This window comes from Salvelinus alpinus, chromosome 13 (genome assembly GCF_045679555.1).
Source record: "Salvelinus alpinus chromosome 13, SLU_Salpinus.1, whole genome shotgun sequence".
NCBI classification, from domain to species: Eukaryota; Metazoa; Chordata; class Actinopteri; order Salmoniformes; family Salmonidae; genus Salvelinus; species Salvelinus alpinus.
In genome coordinates this window covers 7428458-7449595 of record NC_092098.1, presented here as the reverse complement: position 1 = coordinate 7449595, position 21138 = coordinate 7428458, and the positions used below count along the sequence as shown (strand labels likewise).

The 21138-nt window shown below is 43.8% G+C and overlaps 2 protein-coding genes and 1 long non-coding RNA gene across 3 annotated transcripts; 1 reads left to right on the top strand and 2 right to left on the bottom strand.

Moving 5' to 3' along the window:
- Window positions 1–6730: 6730 nt before the first annotated feature.
- On the bottom strand, window positions 6731–7955 carry LOC139536895 (uncharacterized). The gene is made up of 3 exons (XR_011667422.1): window positions 7785–7955; window positions 7577–7688; window positions 6731–7482 (listed from the first exon to the last, which is right to left on the bottom strand). It is a non-coding gene; the product is annotated as an uncharacterized lncRNA (long non-coding RNA).
- Window positions 7956–7978: 23 nt separating this feature from the next.
- LOC139536894 (myb/SANT-like DNA-binding domain-containing protein 4) lies at window positions 7979–10453 on the bottom strand. The gene is made up of 9 exons (XM_071337597.1): window positions 10075–10453; window positions 9694–9764; window positions 9430–9606; window positions 9278–9339; window positions 9109–9195; window positions 8980–9021; window positions 8738–8911; window positions 8623–8658; window positions 7979–8524 (listed from the first exon to the last, which is right to left on the bottom strand). The coding sequence occupies exons 1-8, from the start codon at window positions 10230–10232 to the stop codon at window positions 8623–8625; spliced, it is 807 nt and encodes a 268-aa protein (XP_071193698.1). The 5' UTR covers window positions 10233–10453; the 3' UTR covers window positions 7979–8524.
- A 527-nt stretch (window positions 10454–10980) lies between these two features.
- LOC139536892 (arf-GAP with Rho-GAP domain, ANK repeat and PH domain-containing protein 1-like) lies at window positions 10981–21138 on the top strand. Its single transcript, XM_071337596.1, has 24 exons — window positions 10981–11134; window positions 12035–12138; window positions 12233–12288; window positions 12783–13143; window positions 13348–13452; window positions 13866–13997; window positions 14138–14198; window positions 14333–14453; window positions 14545–14705; window positions 14822–14928; window positions 15081–15280; window positions 15389–15474; window positions 17000–17182; window positions 17435–17609; window positions 17762–17830; window positions 17914–18034; window positions 18149–18248; window positions 18372–18567; window positions 18713–18758; window positions 18904–19067; window positions 19178–19387; window positions 19873–19978; window positions 20066–20213; window positions 20336–21138. Exons 2-24 carry the CDS (start codon window positions 12035–12037, stop codon window positions 20387–20389), a joined length of 3066 nt encoding a protein of 1021 aa, XP_071193697.1. The 5' UTR covers window positions 10981–11134; the 3' UTR covers window positions 20390–21138.

The window sequence follows — 21138 nt, the reverse complement described above, 5'->3', positions numbered from 1 at the left end:
AGCATGATGGAGCACCTTGCCATAAGGCAAAAGTGATAAATAAGTGGCTTGGGGAACAAAACATCCATATTTTGGGTCCATGGCCAGAAATCTCCCCTGACCTTAATCCCATTGAGAACTTGTGGTCAATCCTCAAGAAGCGGGTGGACAAACAAAAACCCACAAATTCTGACAAACTCCAAGCATTGATTATGCAAGAATGGGCTGCCATCAGTCAGGATGTGGCCCAGAAGTTAATTGACAGCATGCCACGGTGGATTGCAGAGGTCTTGAAAAAGAAGAGTCAACACTGCAAATATTGACTCTTTGCATCAACTTCATGTAATTGTCAATAAAAGCCTTTGACACTTATGAAATGCTTGTAATTATACTTCAGTATTCCATAGTAACATCTGACAAAAATATCTAAAGACAATGAAGCAGCAAACTTTGTGAAAATTATTATTTGTGTCATTCTCAAAACTTTTGGCCACAACTGTACATCACTGGGGCTGAGCTCCCTGCATTTCAGGAACTCTATACCAGGCGTAAGAGAAAGGCCCAAAAAATGGACAAAGACTCCAGCCACCCAAGCCGTAGACTGTTGTCTCTGCTACCGCATGGCAAGCGGTACCAGTGTAGCAAGTCTGGAACCAACAGCACCCTGAACAGCTTCTACCCCCAAGACTGCTAAACAAGATGACTAAATAGCTCATCAAATGGTAACCCGCTGCTGCTACGGTCTATTATCTATCCTGTTGCCGAGTCCCTTTAACCCTACCTATATGTACATAGCTACCTCAACTACATCAACTCGGTACTGGTATTCCCTGTATTGCCATGTTATTTTCACTCGTCATTGTTATTCGTTATTCACTGTGTATTTATTCCTTGTGTTATTATTTACATTTTTACCCGTAAGTAAGCATTTCACTTTGTCTACACCTGTTATTTACAAAGCATGTGACAAATAAAATTGTATTTTATTTATACACAGAGTGTACAAAACGTGCTCTTTCCATGACATAGACTGACCAGGTGAATCCAGGTGAAAGCTGTGATCCCTTATTGATGTCACCTGTGAAATCCACTTCAATCAGTGTAGATGAAGAGGAGAAGGCAGGTTAAAGAAGGATTTTAAAGCCTTGAGACCATTGAGACATGGATTGTGTATGTGTGCCATTCAGAGGGTGAATGGGCGAGACAACATATTTAAGTGCCTTTGAACGGGATATGGTAGTAGGTGCCAGGCGCACCGGTTCGAGTGCGTCCAGAACTGCAAGAATGCTGGGTTTTTCATGCTCAACAGTTTCCCGTGTGTATGAAGAAAGGTCCACGACCGGAGCAATGAATCAAATCCTCTAACAGAAGTGGATGATAGACAGCTCCTTCAAGCCTTTATCCCAGCGGATGCCAGTAGGACCGAATTTTCGAAGTGCACACGGTCTGTCGAAGCGCAGTGGCATCTTCTTGAGAGAAATGTGAGCGTCATCGGACAGCAGGCTAACATTACAGAGCCTGAGACAGAGATATGTCTGGATGGCTGGACCTTATGACAAATCTACATTTCTGACCACATTTGTGTCAGAGGTAAGTCCATGCTCATTCTTACAGTAGGCTACATGCTCCATAAATAAGTAAGCTAGGTGTTATAATTTTTTTTTTTATAAAGTGTGTGTATTGTCATGACTGTCCTGATCAGGTCAGGTTACAGGAGACCACAACCCTACAGATTATCTCTCACCCCCAACAGAGGAGGAGAGATCTAGGGGTCTGAAGATGTGGGGGTTTCTTGACCCCTCACGCCCATGGTAAATCTTAGGCCACAGACAACATTCCTTTGTCCTCTCACTATGGAGAACCAGCCTCAGAACATTAATAAAGGGACTTTGGAACAATGGTTTCCGTCAGCCACAATGGTGGTCATGACGATAGATGGAATATGAAAATGTATGTCATTTTTGTATTGTTATTAAAGGTTAATAGATGATGTTATTACGAAAACATTGTAACTTTAAGAGTTTTCCTAGGATATGCTTGATGTTTATACATTGTACGTTGTGTGGAAAATGTCTAAATCAAGGAAAATGTGTTGGTAAAGATGAAATGTGAAGTTAGTTGTCTAAAATTGGATTTGAGTAAAATCTAGACCTTGCCTCTTAACTTGGTACACCCAGAGAATTGTCCTAAAGGCGGTTACGCCCACTTCTGACCCGAGGGTATAAGACGTGTGAGTTAAGAATGAACAGATCAGACTAAGTGACCCAAGCTGCAGCCAAGGTCTAAAAAGTCAACGAACCCAAAACGCAACACAAGGTTGAAAACAAATAAATATTTTTTCTATCCAAGCTACGGATGAGTAGCTGTCTAAGCGGGTGAATTCAAACCGGACCGCCTCCACTCTCCATCGAATCGTGGTATATACACTGTTTCATTCCTACGCTGTGAGCTCTGAGCTACAGAGCTGTCTGTCCTCAGAAGACCCCTTCCAGAGCAAGGGTGAGGAAACAGACCACTAAGCCAAAAGGACACTGACATCGTGAGGACAACCAGAGAGTTGCGCCGGAGAAGTGCGTCATTGAGAAGCCTAAACGACCCATGCGTAGCTTCCCATCTGAGACCTCCCACACGTAATTACATCATTATATTCTGACCCATAAGAGCGGTAGTTCGGGGCAAGGCTAGGGTTAAAATAACCATAGCTGACAAATTCACCCAATGTATATTTCTCTCGTGTACTTTCTCTTTTTCTCTCTCTTTTAAATCCCAATTTTGGGTGACACGCGCCATAGTGCGTTCGTTATACTAAGTTCTAATCAATAGCCTAGACTGTGTTTTGTGTATGTGTATATTTTATCATCATTTTAGCTTTCTAGTAAATAAATACTCAACTAAGATTGGTGTGGTAAGAACTCATTGGTGGGACCCGGGTCCGTGCAGATTCCCGGATTATGCGACGTTCAGAATGAGATTGTAGAGGAAACTGATTAATTAGCGACTGTTGTAAAATCGATATTCTGATATTCTTTGAGTTAATTTGGGAAATTGAAACTCAATAAAACTCATTTTCCCATGGTGCCCCAGGTTAATGAGTTAATAATTGCTTGATTCATTTAATCACACAATTAGAAACCTTTAATCATTCGATGAGCAACAGTCGTCACATTAACTAATACAACGTCACGACAGTATGCAAACACACTTTTTACCCATTCTATTTTTAAAAATAATATATGAATAAAGTTGTATATTAGGATTACTATTAGGATTATCTTTCAATAGGCCTAATAATCTCCTAACAGTGGCCTTTATGACATAGCAAGGCGAAGAACGGGATAGGCCTAATAAAATCCTGCTAAAGAAAAAGCTTGATTGCGATCTTGTTTTCCAGTGGGACTTGGTCTGTATCCTCCGTCCTATGAAACCGATGAGCCAGACTATTTACAATGATGGGGTCGTGGCATGGGGCCATCATATTTGGAGGGCTGTCAGACAGGGGAGCATCCTGTCACAGACATGGAATAGGGAAGACCGGAGATGGTTGTAAGACTTTTAGCATTTTTGTCAATTTCTCAGAGGTCGTTTGAACTACTACAGTCAAAATGTGATAAGAACAACGTCCATCTGTCTGCTACAAAATGGTATAGGTATTATCTCTAAATCTGTGTGTGAAGTGATACAATTGACCCGGGAGAAGGGGTAAATTGTAACAGAGCTTGGGGTGAAATGTAACAGTATAAGAAAATGCATAAATCATGACATGCAACGAAATATTGAAAGTCTTTTTTGAGAAGATGAGAACAACATTGCCATGTTTAATATTTGTATGGCTGACATAATACAATAATGATACAAATCATAAAATGTTTATTCTTTTTACACTCCATTAACTGGCCCTTCTCAACTAAACAACATCTGAACTAAACAACTGAATGTTTGTGGTGTGTGTGTGTGTGTGAGTTCGAGAGAGACAGAGCGGTGGCGTGTGTGTGTGTGCGTGTGCACCCGCGCTGTGAGACTGAATGCTGGACATGCTGTTACAACTAAGTCTGACCCTTGCAGCCATTAGCTAGCTTCAATTTTGGCTACATGTTAAAACTTTAGCATTGCTAACTTACGTCAAAGATATCGACACACACCGGTTACAAAGCTGATATACGTTTGATGAATCTAACTGCAAAGCAGGTGATGCCATCACAAAAACAAATTTGGTCAAATGACTTTACGTCAAAAGCTTTATTTTTTCACAGTAAAACCTGCAGTCTATCATAGGGTCTTGCTTCTTCATATTAGGGTTGAGGGCTAAACTGAGCATGTGCACAGTGAGTCACATTATTCCAGCTTGTTACTGATTGGAGATATTGAGAGTGTTACAACTATCCCGTTACAACCATCCCCGGTCTCCCTTACCCTATAAAGCGTCATTGTGTTCAACATATTCATCATGGCAAAGTAACTGAACAATCCACCCGCTGGGCACACCACGTCATTTCAACGTGGATAATTGGGTAATCTTTGGTTGAGATGTTGATCAATGAGATTACAACCTATATTCACCGACTCAAAAAGACATCCGAAGGTTAGTTCAATTTCCAACACGTTATCACTATGATTTCAACCATCTAAAAGCACAACCAAATTCCAATGGGAAAACAACGTCTGATTTTTGGTTTAGTCATCACCCAAATGTCTATCACTGTGCTTTCAACCATTTAAAAAGCACACTAAAGTTGAAATACAATGTCAGATATTGTGTTTATTTATACAACCGATTGTGTCATCACTGTGCTTCATTTAATAGTACAACCAAATGACCTGGATTGCAGTTGCGATCACATTAAAAGTACATAGTGCAAGTAATCAATGCTGTTAGAGATTCTGCGTAGATTATTACAGCAATTGTGAAGATCTCCACAGACCTGCGACCTTTGCATCCTATCTTGAACATGCACGCTTTATACGATTACATAAGAATACATCTAATGTTAAAGTAACCTCAATTGTGGCAATGGATGTTTCTCATTTTAAGGTTGAATTTTAAATTAGTTTGTAATATTGAATTGTGTTGAGTTGACAATGCAACCAAATATCAACATTTAAAGGAGATGCATCTAGTGCTTGGATAGTTCCATCTGAGCCACTGGCTTCATCCCATTCTTTAACTTAGATTTTTGGTTGCGATGGAGATGTGAATCCAACATATCAATTATTAATTTGTAGACAAACTGGAATTAAAGACAGACTAAGTCAGTGGCTGTTATGCACGCCTCTGTGAAGAGGGAACGCAACACCCTGCTACAACTCAACTCTCCGTGAAGCGAAAGAGGTATGGACTGTAGGTGCGAGTAAGGATGACAAATTGACCGCTTACTAGGATTTATTTCCTTACACGGTAATATTGGGAAAAGGGGCTGGACGGAACCAAAGCAAAGAAAGTAAATATCAAAGCTCCCCCTCTCCTATCTAACCTGCCTACCCACTACTTACCTAACTTAGCACCACCTGGTGCCCTAACCAAAATACAGGGGGTGGTCCGCCCAGGTCTTACCTAGTGTGCCTAGACATTGAATATACTACGGGTATATGTATGCCCGCGGGCCTCTTGCCTAAGCACTCCCTAGGTGCCTTCCCCTTCCCCCCTGGGAACAAATGAAACAGAATATCAAACAATACTCAAACAAACTAATAAACAAAGGACATCAAATAAGCTCTATCTGAGCAACAATCTCACACTGAACATACCAACTGCTCCCAGCAACAACTAACACAGTACATACCAACGCTTTCTGATAAACAACCAACACTATCACAATCAAATTCTCCAGGAATGATCTCTGCCTGCCTATGATCTCTCCCTGCAAAAAGCTCTCTCTTCCTGAACAGAACATTGGCTTTTATATAGCTTCAGGTGGCAATGGTAATTAGAGACAGCTGTATCTTGACGAGGGGGCGGGGTCAGCTTACTGTACATTCTTACTTTACTTTACATACACATAAACATCCACCTGCCCTGGGGCCTGTTGCACAAAACTAGGATAAGGGATTAAGCCAGGATATCTTGGTGATCCTGGCTCAATTGATCCGTAATCCGGTTGCACTAAAGATGGATAGGGGGCAGGAGGATATGTTATGGTATAAATTACCATGGAGATTTATTCTGTGGAGCTAGCCTGCTCCAGGCCAGGCTAAATTCCAGGATCTATTTAATCTCATCCCTAATGTCAGTCAGCAGTCACCACAAATGGAAACCAATAGTTATTTCACTGCTCACTATACATTGTTATCACATATAACTAGACCCACTGTTATTATTTAAACGTTTGTGATCATTAATTTCAATGATTTTGGATAAAAAATGATTTTTAGATGACGTTGCTATCATTAGATAATTTACAGTTTCCCATAGACTATAAGGCTATATATAAAATGATAGAATATTAGGGCCACAGAGGGGAAAAAAACACAAGTCATAATATTGTAACCAGTTGTTTTAAAGGAGGACAGTTGTTAAAATGACAGATGTGGGGCATTTCGTGAAATTGTACTTCAGTATGGTTTCATAAACAAAGACATGCTGATGTGCCAGAATATTAAGTATCACATTGTCATAAGTATCAAAACAATATGTAGCTTTTCTGCAGAAAGAACCAGCCTCATAAATTTATGACTTTATCCTTTTTCTTCAGTGTGGCCCTAGTACTCTGTCATATAAACAAATACACATTCCATATGAATATAAAAACACAATGTGTAACATTATGTTCCTTTATTGAATAAGGACAAAACAAAGCAGGTAAACCATCAGCTCCTTTCGAAACTGAAGTCACAGTGACTCTACAAGATGGAAAGCACAGAATCCAAGCATATTATACAAAATGATACATACACATTCAAAGGTCTGTATATAACACACCCTGCATGTCTGCACACTAAAATAAATGCAGGACAAATCCATACACATCAACTGAACAGACAAATGAATGGATGCAGTAGCCTCCCTGCAGCCTTGTATTACACACAGTATACCGCACAAACATCATAAGAGGCCAAATTCGTCAAAAAACGAACCCAAAAAAACCCAAATTCCTCTGCCACCGCAGGACATATTTAACCAAAATTGAAAGCACACATACTAACTAAAATAATTCAACACATATTGGTCCCTCAGCAGCCGACCACTGTCGTCATCAGGGAAGATTGCCGGATTGTCCCAGTCCATGGCTGGTGGCACTCTGGGGGCCCTCTCCTTCCTCAGGCAGGCCACATTGTGGAGGACAGCACAAGCCACAGTAATATCACATGCCCTAACAGGGCTGACCCTTAATTTGTGAAGGCAGTGAAAGCGTGCCTTCAGGAGGCCAAAGGTCATTTCAACTCTGGCCCTGGTCCTGGCATGGGCATGGTTGTAGGCCTGCTGTGCTTCCTGGGGGTCTGTGAAAGGTGTCAGGAGAAAAGGCTGGCAGCCATACCCCCTGTCTCCCAGCAACACACCAGAGAATTCACCTGTCAACACAAAATCTCATCATTACTACCTCATAAACACAGTGATATTCTTGACACAGCCATGATGGTTATAAATAGGGGTTGTGTGGCTTACCTTGTGATAGGCACTGATAGATTTCAGAGGCCCGAAAGATTCTGGAGTCATGGACTGAGCCAGGCCATTTTGCCACAACATTGCTGATCACACAGTCAGCATTGCAGACCATCTGAAATCATAAGATGAGGAATATTACACCAATCAATGCACATCACTGGCAATGCAGAGTGTTCGTCAATGGACAATATCAAAAAGTTATGTTCACCTGAACATTAATGCTGTGAAAGGATTTCCTATTCACAAAATCGGCCTCATGGGCACCTGAGGGGGCTTTTATCCTTATGTGTGTGCAGTCCACTGCACCAATGACATTGGGGAAACCTGTCACACAAAGTAATGAGTATCCTACTATGTGTTAACAGTTGTCCTGTAATTTGTAGATCCTCTTACGTGCAATCCTATAGAACTCCTCTTTGATGTCACAGAGTCTTCTGTGGCCAGGGAAGGAGATGAAGACATCTGCTAATGCTTTGATAGCCAGACACACACTCCTTATTGTGCGGCAAATTGTGGCCTTGTTCAGCTGTTCTGCATCCCCCACTGAGTACAGGAAGGCTCCACTAGCAAAAAAGCGCAAGGCCACACAAACCATTTGCTCCACACTCAGTGCATGGCTCCGTGCAGTGCGGTGCTTAATCCTGGGACCCAGTAGTCTGCATAGATACCTGATGCCATCTGCAGAAAACCTGTATCTTTCATATAGATGGTCATCAGGGAAGGCCAGTGGGTCCAACCGGTCCCTGAAGACCCTTTCTCGCCTGAAGGCTCTCCTCAGCACAAGTGCTTCTTCATCCACCACATCTCGCACGAATGGGCATGCCATTGTCAGAGCAGAAAGGAACACACAATTTTGGGCCTTCATATAGGTTAGTGGCCACACCTGGTGCTGGGGGGGTGGGCAAAAGAGGGCGATGCCTTATAACGATGACTTGGTTGTACTGATTGCTGGGAAAATAAAAAAAACCTTAGAAAGATGCCACCGTCCTGTGTGCTCACAATAAGAGCTCATATGTCATGGCTCACTTGACTTTACGAGAATATACCTAATTTTTATTTTGAGCTGTGTCATCTTCTTGGAGCTGGGGGAGGAAAGAAAAATAATGATTAATACATTTGTGTTACAGTTAGCATACAGTGTACATTGAAGGCATATCTCACCTCCCTCTCAAGTTTTTTTATTTCAAGGTCCAGTTTCCTAATTGTCCTCTTTTTTATTTCGGACTCCAGTGCAAGATTTTCCATCTTTTTCTTCTTGTACTGAATGTCTATGTCTGCCAGTTCTATTTGGCGCCGGAGGTGGTTGCCATACAACTTTCTGATAGCTTGTGAGCTCTGTGAACACAATACAATTAGCGCAGCTGGAATTTGGCAGGATGTGGTGTCCTTTTATTAATACGCACTATGTTGCCAGGCTGGTTTTCCCACTGTATAGCATCTGGGTCCTGTAAAAGAAATTAGATTTTTTGATTTTGATGAGGACTCCTCACCATTGTAGAGTAAATAGTACTTTCACAGTCTTAACATGATACCTCATGCCTTCTGGAATCCAGAGAGATGGTCTCCTCCTCATCATCGTCTCCATCATGTGCTGTTGCTGCTGCACTGGGGCCTTCACCCTATCACATTTAATCGGATTCATATTGAAGCTAGTAGACAAGACATGCCAGGCCTACAGTATGCCTTTGATGGAGTACTCACTGGATCAGCATCGTCTGGTGCTTGTGCTGGTGGCTCTAACAGGAACACAGTGCTGCCAGACACTGCAAGGCAATAGGTAAACCAAAGTCAGACAGTCCAAATTGATTCAATATGAATGTGGTTGTATCCCATGTAGAGATGGAAGGACATACCTTGAATGAAGCGGGTGGCATCTTGGGAGGAACCTATGCTCGTCTCTTTCCCCCCAGGGATCCCCTCTAAGACGGGCCTGCCTTTATTTAGCTCCAAGGCCATGTCCTCTGCTGGGGTAAGGTCAGCCTTTGGTGACCCACCACCCGTGCCTTGTCTGTGGGTATTCTTTTTCACTGCTAAAACAGTACAGACAATGTGTGAGCAGGCACCTTCTGGGTACAATATATGCTTGTGCTTTGTTAAATATTAGTCAGGGACCATACCATTCTGCAGAATGTTCTTGTATTTGATTTTGACCTGCTGCCATGTCCGTTTTGGCCCGTTCATGTTTAATCTACACACACACACACACACACACACACACACACACACACACACACACACACACACACACACACACACACACACACACACACACACACACACACACACACACACACACATTTAATGGAGTCACACTGCAAAAAATTACTTGGTATTTTTGTCTTGTTTTCAGTAAAAATATCAAAAAATTTATCATAGCTTTATACAGTGTGATGGAGTTACTTTACACAATTTCACTCATATCTGCAGTGCATTTCAATTAAAAATTTAACCGTTTCATAATTACAGTACAACTGCATTTTTGGAGATACACTACTTACGCATTCAGGCGGTCTGCAATACTTTGCCACGCTTTTTCTCTTTGCTTTATCACTGTGGCGGTGTTGCCTTTCTTCTTAATTATATATTTTACCTCCTCGTATGCCTCCATGAGTATTTGTGCTTCCGACGGGGAAAAGTACGCGGCTCTAGTTGCCATGGTAAATCAGTTAATCTGTGATCTGTGGCGGGGTCTATTTGAGTGAGCCGTGAGCGCGCACCTATCCAGGATTGGTTTCACCTGGCTTAATGAATCCGTGTCTGCTCATCCTGGCTTGGTCTTTGTGCAACCAATTAAGCCTGGACGCACATGTTTTGGCTTCATTGAGCTCAGCTGAGTCATTTATCCCGGATGTCTTAATTCTACTTTTGTGCAACAGGCCCCTGAATGACTGGTTGCCACTGCTCCTTTTTAATCACATTGTTTTCCCACTCCGACGTCCGTCTCAAACACTTTTCTGCGGCCCATGACGATGCGAACTCTCTCTCTTAGCTAGCTCGACACTGTGCTAACATTAGCTAGACTGTACCACTGAAAGTAACAGTTTTCAATTTGTAAAACGCAATTTCTTCTGGACAGAACAGTTCCTGTAGGTTCTGACTTACTCGTCTGAACCTACAGGAATCTTTTGTTATGTCTCGTGGGTTTCATAATCACATCTTTAGAACAATGATGAGATGGAAGACGGGAGTTTGGTTCAACCATTTATCTCGAACGTGATCAGTCAACACATGCAAACCCCCATGGTGCTCTGCGGCTCGCCTACGGCAATACATAACAGTTACATTGATTGAGCTGTAATGTTATTCATGTGATAAGACTCATTTACCTGCCCTGCCCATCTGCTGCCCTTGCTAGCTCAGCTGCCGAACAGGTAATACAGGTGAGACTATGCTGCAGAGATTTGTTACGCATAGCCCACACACCGTCGCTTTTGTCAGAAAGCAGAACATCCACAAACCCCTTCAGTGTTAGGAGGGTAAGGAGTCTACAAGTTCCCTGGCCTGTGATCACGCTTGTTTGAACATCGCAACTGAGCAGAACAGGGGAGCAGCGACAAGGTAAAATTTGAATGACCTTTTTAGGTCACAGTGACTGAATAGGCTGAATTTGTTGAGTAGGCTAATATTTCATTTTGGATTTCAATATGTTTTTTATTCTTTTTCTCAACACTTTGTTAACGCAGAAAGCTAGCCATCATGTTCATTCGTAGTTATTTCACATGTTCGGAACAAGGGCAGGTGTTTGTTACCTTTGAACACAGGACAGCATGAACTCAGTTGTGATTCGGAGCTTATAATGGGGGATAAGCCGGCGACTGTAGCTGAGAGCAACATTTCCAACATGTACTATTAAAGATGCCTTCCAACAACATATTCGTAACATATTGTTTGAATTGGATTCATAAAAAAAAACACAAAAAAACCCATATTATTTGAAATGGATGACGTAGTAGACAATTGTATGACGTAGTACACAAAAAATGGGGAACCGTTTTGACTCGTGAGCACCACTCTCAAAACGAATGGCTGAAATAATTTAAAAAAAAGTTCTGGACCATCACTTTAATAATGCCCAAGCACACATTGTTTTTTCCCCCCATTAAATAACCATGACAATATTTTCACGTATTTTCATACGGAAACGCTAACTTTTTGTAGGCCTTCAGACATTTGAAAAGAAAGAGCAACAATAGTAGCCTACCTATAAACTGTGAGGAGAAACAAGACTGAGATTATCTCCAGAATGTGTCTCAGCCTAAGTGTCAAAGAAAATGATCATAGTTGCTATAACATTTAAGACATAAGCCTATTATCATCGTGCATTTCAATTACTATGTTAGAATGTGTTTGGTCTTTTGTTAGTTCAATTAACAATTTTTCATATTAAAAAGCCTTATTAAGATGAAATGTGTCATTTCAGACGTGTTTGTGTCCTACGTGTCTCCTACTGTGAATTAGATGCCTGTCCCCCTCTGTCCAGACATGCCTGTGCCAGTACCAAAACCACGGGCACGGTACAAGCGGGCTGGCGGGAGCTTACAGAGCCAGCTCTCTTCTGAGAGGTGACATATCCTCATGTTTACTTGTCTTACCAAACACCTGATATGTTCCTTGGTGATTATTTTCTAATTATTTGTTTTTACATTTGTTTTCAAGGGATTTTCTATGTGATAAACCAGATCCAGCAGCAACTACAGAAAATCCTAGCAAAGGTAGACCCTGGTGCTTATCATGATAACAATGACATTACTTGATCAATGATAAAGATTTGGACAACATATAAATTTCCTTTGAAACAAGATGAGTTTCGTTAGAACTAACCTGTAATAACAGGCCGTACTCAATTGACTCAGACACAATGCGTCAGCTGAACAGCTCACCTTTCAACAACTCAACCAATGAGCGATCTGCTATCATGCCAAACAACATTTGTTCCGTACAAGTCATAAAATGAGACTCCTCCCCCACTTGTCAATCAATAACGTCTGCATCCTTTCAAATGTGATGCTGAGTTTATTCGTAATCTCCAGTAAAACATTCCTGAAGCTAAAGATAGCTCCAGTGCACTGTCATAATAGCAACACAAGAAAAACTGGTTTTGTTCTAGTCCCAAATACTTGTGAATCGGTGACAGATTCACGCCTTTAATTTCTCACCAGACAACGCATCATATTTTACTGTATGCCATTTTATCTTGGGTTCACAGGTATTCCACCCACAAATGATTTGCTGGTAGAAAGTGAAGACAACCATGCCATTATCCTAAATAAACCTCCATTCAGCCCTGCCATCTCCAGCCCAGCTAATGAGAATCAAAGCCAGCATAACTTCCCTCTCTTCAGATCTGATTCTGGAGTGACTCTGTCTTGCCCATTATTGGGCAGTAATGATCCAGATGGACTCCACGACAGATCTGCCTGGTCATCCACCCCTCCATACAGTTCTGCTGCAGATTATGACCCTGATATCACTGTAGTAGCTGACTGGGCAAAAGACCTTGGATCGGAATCTTCCAATGATGATGATGCCGTTACTGGAGAAATAAAGAACCCACCTCAGATGAACAAGTGAGTTTTAGCTATCAGGTGAGTGAAGTGAGTTTTAGCAAGCAGGTTTAAAGGCATAGGTAACAAAACAGTACAGGCCATGTCCAAAGACAGGGGAGACTATGTATATCAATTTATGTAACAAGCTACAGGTCACAGAAAACATGAAACGGCGGGAGAAACGTTGAAATGGCTTTGTCTCATTCTTCCATGCCTCGGTTCCAGTGTGGTGTCAAGGCAGGTTGGTGTTGTCCCCAATGGAGAAATCCCTCAGCCTCCTGTGGAACAGGCGTCTATGCAGACCAGACCAATCAAACAAAAGACCCCACGGTACGTCACAGCACCCCATCACAGCAGACAGACAGTTAACAGACAGCTTTCCCGGGGAGTTCAATAGAATAAAAATGACCACCTAATCAACAGAAATGTTAAGATAGTACCTTGCCAATACTGACGTATTTCATGGTTGTAATGGTGTGATATAATTGAAAACCCATTGAAATTATCATCGGGGTGTAGCCAGATCAGACATGGAACAGCAGCTATTTGACGTTGAGCGTGACATCCTTGTTTACCTAACTCATCTCTGAACTCCGCAAGCCCCTTCGTTGATGTATTCAGATCACTGCATTCCGCATACCAATACCTGAATGTGTCGCATATTTGTTCAAGATAGCCGACAGCTAATGAAGCAGTTGTTCACGTGTATGTTTCTGCTAGATAACTCCTCTATTTGTTCACAGTGCTGCCACCATCCGCGTCAGCAGGAGAAAGCAGGCAGCAGCGAGTGGTGGTGGTGCCCAGATAGCAGAGTCCTCTCGTAGGGAGAGTGTCGTGTCCAGATCCAGCTGGCTGGATGTATGGAAGGGACGCAGGTAATGTGGAACACTGTGGGACGGGAGATATGCACTGTCAACGTTTCAGCGGCACCTTGCCGAAATCACACTCTTTGACATGACGTTTCAGATTCATTTCTGTGTTTTTGGAAATGTTGAGATACTTTGTGTCCCTGAAGGCACAATGTTCTGTGGGCCACCCTGGATGGACCGTTGGTATCACTATGGAAGAAACGCACAGTGAGTGAACCACCACCACCACCACACCATGGTTCAATGGACCCTTCCTTTGAGTTTTGGCGTAACGTCTGTTATGACGTTATTGTATCTCCCGGGCTATGCCTCACACTATTCCCCCGTCTTCTGTGCTGCAGGACAAGTTCACAGACATAGTGTTCCACGTGTCAAGCATCACCGACGTCCGTAAGCAGGAGAAAGGACGCTTCTCCATTTACTTCAGCAAGAAACACTTTGAGTTCATGGCACACAACAAAGGTGAGCCGCTGATGGATGTAGACTCTCCCTTTGGTTCCGAGTGGTTTGGGTGCTGTGCCCTGACTCTCCCCGCCTCTCTCCCTGGTCCCAGAGGTGCAGGAGGGCTGGGTGACTTCCCTCCTGGCTTCTCGTGGACGGGACGCCCCAGTCCCTCCGGAGCAGCATGGAGCCCTGACCATGAAGAACCCTCGCAGCAGCAGAGTGTACGCTGCCATCTGTGGACACAACCTATGGATCTACAACAATAAAGAGGTGGGGAAAGGGAACAGGACTCAGCTATGATCCATCAGTATATGATTGTTTGATGATTTGGGAGGACGTCTTCAGTGCATTTTGTGTCGCTCAGTTATTGTCATTGTGCCATGCAGGACTTCCAGTTGGGGGTTGGGATGACCTTTGTGTCCATGAACGTGGCGTCAGTGAAGCAGACTGGCCGTCATAACTTCAGCCTCATCACACCGTACAAAACCTTCAAGTGAGTGTCCAGCTCCTCTCTCTCGCACTGTCTCTCAGTCTGAGCTGACTCAAGACAATTTCTCTTCTCGCAGATTATCCCATTATCTGGCCCGTGCATGTGAGCACCTTGCTTTACTGGCTACTGAAAAGCACAGTCTTTGTGTACTCTAGTTTCTCCACAGACTCGTTGAGGGAGCTGGGCGTGTGGCTGGGGAGCCTGACCCAGGTGATCCGCAGTGCCCTGTCATGCAGCGAGGTGGCCGAGCGACTCTGGGTCAGCCCTTGGAACAAAGTGTGTGCCGACTGTGGCTGTGCCAACCCTGAGTGGGCCTCAGTCAACCTGCTGGTGGTCATCTGTGAGGCCTGTGCAGGTGAGCCGGGACTGCGGTGAGCCTAAATAAGTAGGCACAGAATGTGTATGGATTGCGAAATTTGCTCGACATGACCTTTGTTAATAGTTTCCTTATTGTTTCTCTAAGGCCAGCATCGGTCTTTGGGCATACACGTGTCCAAAGTGAGAAGCCTGAAGTTGGACATTAAAGTGTGGACCGAACCTCTGATTCTGGTGAGATTACTTTTTCTGTAATAGTGCTACAGTGTATGTCTTGCCAAATACTCAAAGTCTAAAATAACAATGTGAAAATAGGCACCACTATATAAACTCAGCAAAAAAAGAAACGTCCTCTCACTGTCAACTGCGTTTATTTTCCGCAAACTTAACATGTGTAAATATTTGTATGAACATAACAAGATTCAACCACTGAGACATAAACTGAACAAGTTCCACAGACATGTGACTAACAGAAATGGAATAATGTGTCCCTGAACAAAGGGGTGTCAAAATCAAAAGTCAAAACATTCAGTATCTGGTGTGGCCACCAGCTGCATTAAGTACTTCAGTGCATCTCCTCCTCATGGACTGCACCAGATTTGCCAGTTCTTGCTGTGAGATGTTACCCCACTCTTCCACCAAGGCACCTGCAAGTTCCCGGACATTTCTGGAGGGAATGGCCCTAGCCCTCACCCTCTGATCCAACAGGTCCCAGACATGCTCAATGGGATTGAGATCCAGGCTCTTCGCTGGCCATGGAAGAACACTGACATTCCTGTCTTGCAGGAAATCACGCACAGAACGAGCAGTATGGCTGGGTCATGTCAGGATGACCCTGCAGGAAGGGTACCACATGAGGGAGGAGGATGTCTTTCCTGTAACGCACAGCGTTAAGATTGCCTGCAATGAGAACAAACTCAGTCCGATAATGCTGTGACACACCGCCCCAGACCATGATGGACCCTCCACTTCCAACTCCAGAGTACAGGCCTCAGTATAACGCTCATTCCTTCGACGATAAACGCGAATCCAACCATCACCCCTGGTGAGACAAAACCGCGACTCGTCAGTGAGGAACACTTTTTGCCAGTTCTGTCTGGTCCAGCGACATTGGGTTTGTGCCCATAGGCGACGTTGTTGCCTGTGATGTCTGGTGAGGACCTGCTTTACAACAGGCCTACAAGCCCTCAGTCCAGCCTCTCTCAGCCTATTGTGGACAGTCTGAGCACTGATGGAGGGATTGTGCGTTCCTGGTGTAACTCGGGCAGTTGTTGTTGCCATCCTGTACCTGTCCCATAGGTGTGATGTTCGGATGTACCCATCCTGTGCAGGTGTTGTTACACATGGTCTGCCACTGCGAGGATGATCAGCTGTCCGTCCTGTCTCCCTGTAGCGCTGTCTTAGACGTCTCACAGTACGAACATTGCAATTTATTGCCCTGGCCACATCTGCAGTCCTCATGCCTCCTTGCAGCATGCTTAAGGCATGTTCACGCAGATGAGCAGGGACCCTAGGCATCTTTCTTTTGGTGTTTTCAGAGTCAGTAAAAAGGCCTCTTTAGTGTCCTAAGTTTTCATAACTGTGATCTTAATTGCCTACCGTCTGTAAGCTGTTAGTGTCTTAACGACCGTTCCACAGGTGCATGTTCATTAATTGTTTATGGTTCATTGAACAAGCATGGGAAACAGTGTTTAAACCCTCTACAATGAAGATCTGTGAAGTTGACATATACAAATTATATTCTCTCTTTCTTCCATAGCTCTTTGTCCATTATGGGAACAAAGCAGCCAATGAAGTGTGGGCTCACAACGTGCCGGGTGCAGAGCAGATCCTGCCGGACTCCTCTGTGGATCAGAGGGGGGAGTTCATTAGGGCCAAGTACACCAAGGGCCGATACAGACGGACCCATCCGTTAGCCTCCAGCCAGAACCTGCTCAACAAGGTCAGCCAGCCTCAGCCTACACTGCTGCTATCAACCAGCAGAGGACAGTGTACTTATTCAGGTTATCGTTTAGATCCCTTCCAAACTCGTGTTATTACACATTTGTAAGCGTCCGTTTCGGATTTCCTATCAATCTTAAAAGAAAGCAACATACACCTAAACCTCCCAGAGTCTGTACAGGAAAAACTGTGCTAAATGAGATGTGTTATTGGTTGTTATGGCAACATCATCACCTCACCCTATGTCCTCCAGAGGCTGTGTGAGATAGTGTGTGGCCCTAACGTCCCAGAGACCATGTCCCTGCTGTGCTCGGGGGCGCGGGTCCTGTGCCACTCAGGGGACCCTCAATGCTCCTCACCCATCTCACTGGCAGAGCGGGCTGGACAGGCCATGCAGACTGAGCTCCTCAGACACAACGAGTACACAGGTATTGACATCAGGGGTCCAAGATCCACAGTACTGCTTTTGTTTTGTGTTTTTTGCGTCGTCTCAACTTGTCAACTTTCATGAAGTCAGTACATCAAATGTCGGTCTTGTTCATCATGGTTTCTCCTATCTGTTTGTTTTTCTCCTGTACAGAGGCCCCTGCCTATGCTCATCAGAAGCCCAGCAGAGACCCTGCTACCTCGGTCCCCTTGTCTGCTGCAGGTACACGTATACTATGAGTGCATCACAATTGCCTAGAAGGGGACTTCGTAGTGGGTGTGAAATTGTAAACGTGTGTGTGGCAGGAGAGGAGCTCCATGGGAAGTTGGAGGAGGACCGTTTCCTGTTCTCCCAGGAGAATGACTCTGCTGCCTGTGATGTTCTGGACCTGAGGGAGGTCATCTCCATCTTCGACTGCTCCAACGGGTATTGCAACCTTATGATCTTAGCGTTGTGGGAGAAAACACAATTTTTTTTAATGATTTGATGTGTGTTGATAAGACATAAGGGGTGACTGTTGATTTTTGTCCTCCCCCACAGACCAACTCATGCGTTTGAGATGGTGACTCTGACGGACCAGTTGCTGTGCAGTTCGGATACAGAAGATGGTTTACTCGTACACCTTCTCCATATTCTCAAGGTAGCGCAGTATGATGATAGCAACCGTTGTGCCAACTGTACTCTATCCTGTAAAGGGTACCGATAAACAGACAGAACAAACAAAGTAATGTGGTTGAAACTGATCTGTTCTCCCCCCTGACAGGTGGTGTTGCCCGGGCCCGTAGATGAGGAGGTGCTGGACAGGGGGTTTGCTATGTCCCGGGTGTCTCTCAGGGAGGGAGGAGGCCTGCAGCACAACGAGGTCTGGGCAGTGCTCCGTGGAGGTCAGGTCCTCATCTATCCTACTGACCAGCAGCGCCACAGAGAAAGGCTAACACTCAACCTCGAGACGCAATACAGTAAGTCCCATCTCACCTCATTGTTCGGACTGCGTGTTTACACTGCATGATGTGCATGCCTTGTGCCGATGAGCAGAAGTTTCATGATGAGGTAATATGACTGTGTATCTCACCCAACACTGACAGTGTTATTTTCTGCCAACAGAGATAGATTCCTCTGAGAACACCATAGAGCTGGTCACTGGAGAAAGGTCAGCACCACAGGAACACTTTGTTATAACAAGTCACATTCGCGTTTACTTATATCATAGCAGCAGTTCCCAAACGTTTTTCTGCATCATTCAAAGGAAGGAATGTGCCCAATGTATCTATTGCTTGCTCTCTTCTTCCTGCTAGAACCATGTCCATGCAGTTTGAACGAGACCACAGCTGTCAGTCCTGGCACAGCCTACTGAAACGGGCAGTGACCACAAAGAGGAAGCTGTACCAGCTGCCCCCCAACGTCATTGGCAATGTGCCCCCTGCCATCGAGAGGTGTATCTCACACATCACACAATATGGTGTGTTCCATTTGATACTGGAACAAGTATTGTAGTGATCTGGATAACAAGGGGAAAATGATTCTCACAATTCTACAGCTGCATCAGCTCCACTTCTCTCTCCCTGCCAGGTTTAAAGGTGGATGGGCTGTACCGGCGCTGTGGCTTGGCCACAAAGATCAGTTGTCTGGTGGATGCCCTCTGCAGTTCACCTACAACTACCCCTCTGGACACAGACGAAGAGGGTCTCCTGGACGCTGCAGGGGCCCTGAAGCAGTATGTCCGCCAGCAGGTGGTGCTCATCCCAGAAACACACAGGAAACTATGGGTTGAGGCGGCAGGTACTCTCCTTCTCATCTTAATCTCTTGTGGACCGACTGTGTCAACATAAACGGTACTGTAGATCTGTCCTGATACAATGAGACGAGGTAGATAACGAGCAGCATTAGTTCCGGTGCTTTTGGACAAATCACAAATTCCGCAGTTGTTAGCATCTTTCGAATATCGGACGGGGGGGGGGGATTGGGGGTATTTGGCCGATAGACTTGCCTGTAACTTGCAAAGAGAGAGGGTGGAGCTCTGTGTTCCCGGTTCCGATCATTGTTCTATCTCTTCTCTTAACACGTATGGACCCAGAACTTAATCGAGCATCTGACCAATTACGCAAGACCCCCCCCCCCCCCCCACACACACAGTTTAGGGTCACCATGGACATATTTGACCAGTATCTAGAATAACAAACGAACTCTGATGGAGATGGAAGTTGTTTAATACAAGCTGTGATTTAAATAATGGGGTTCTCATAAATCGCCCTTTGTCACCATAGCTCACACAGAAGAGACCTTTAGACTGGCTACGTACCGCGGACTCCTGAAGAAGCTGCCCTCTGACAACAGAATCACACTCAACGCCCTCTGCGGACACTTCTACATGTAAGAACCACACATGATCAATGATTGTCAAATTGAAAAGGGCCTCGAAATGAACCTGTGTGACTAATGGTTCACCCCTCCTTCTAGAGTTCAGCAGTATAGTACAGAGAACCGTATGACAGCTCAGAACCTGGCGCTGGTGTTTGTCCCCACACTATTCCCGGAGCTGGCCACGAACACTGACATGGTGCAGCTCACCAGAGAGCTCATTATCCACCACACACTCCTCTTCCTGGTAAGACACTTTGAACTCCATCTCTTCTATTGGGCCATGGAACATATAGCAGCATAAAGCAGTGAAAGACTGACAGTGAACTAGACTAGACATTTTTACCTACCATGTCTTGCAATCTACAGGGTAAAGAAGAGGAGTCTGACATGGAGAGTGAAGAACTAATAACTAAATTATAGAAGAAATATACAGTACCAGTCAAAAGTTTGGGCACACCTACTCATTCCAGGGTTTTTCTTTTTTTGTACTACATATGGAATCATGTAGTAACCAAAAAAGTGTTAAACATATCAAATGATACACACTTCACTCTGAGTTGGACCTCAGAGTGAAGGAAAAGCTGCCAACAAGTGCTCAGCATATGTGGGAACTCTTTCAAGACTGTTGGAAAAGCATTCCTCATGAAGTTAGTTGCCAAGAGTGTGCAAAGCTGTCATCAAGGCAAAGGGTGGCTACTTTGAAGAATCTCAAATATAAAATATATTTTGATTTGTTTAACATTTTTTGGGTTACATGTGTAATTTCATAGTTTTAATGTTTTCACTATTATTCTACAATGTAGAAAATAGTACAAATAAAGAAAAACTCTTGAATGAGTAGGTGTGACCAAACTTTTGACTGGTAATGTATATTTGCCTTTGGCTGTCAAGGAAAGCTTATATTGGAAATATATTTGGTTCCAGGGTGCCCTTTCACCTTCTGCTAATTGTGGGGTTAACAAGAACATTTTTTACATTTTTATTATGTGTATTTAGGTCATGGACGGGTTCAAAAATATTTATTCAACATGGGTTTATTGTCATTTAGGTGACTGTAAACTAATAACAAAATTGTATGTTGTTACATCAAACTGTTTGAAACAGTATTATGACAAATCTCTTAGAAATAAAATGTATGACATAAACCAAGAAACATGTTTTTTTCCTTC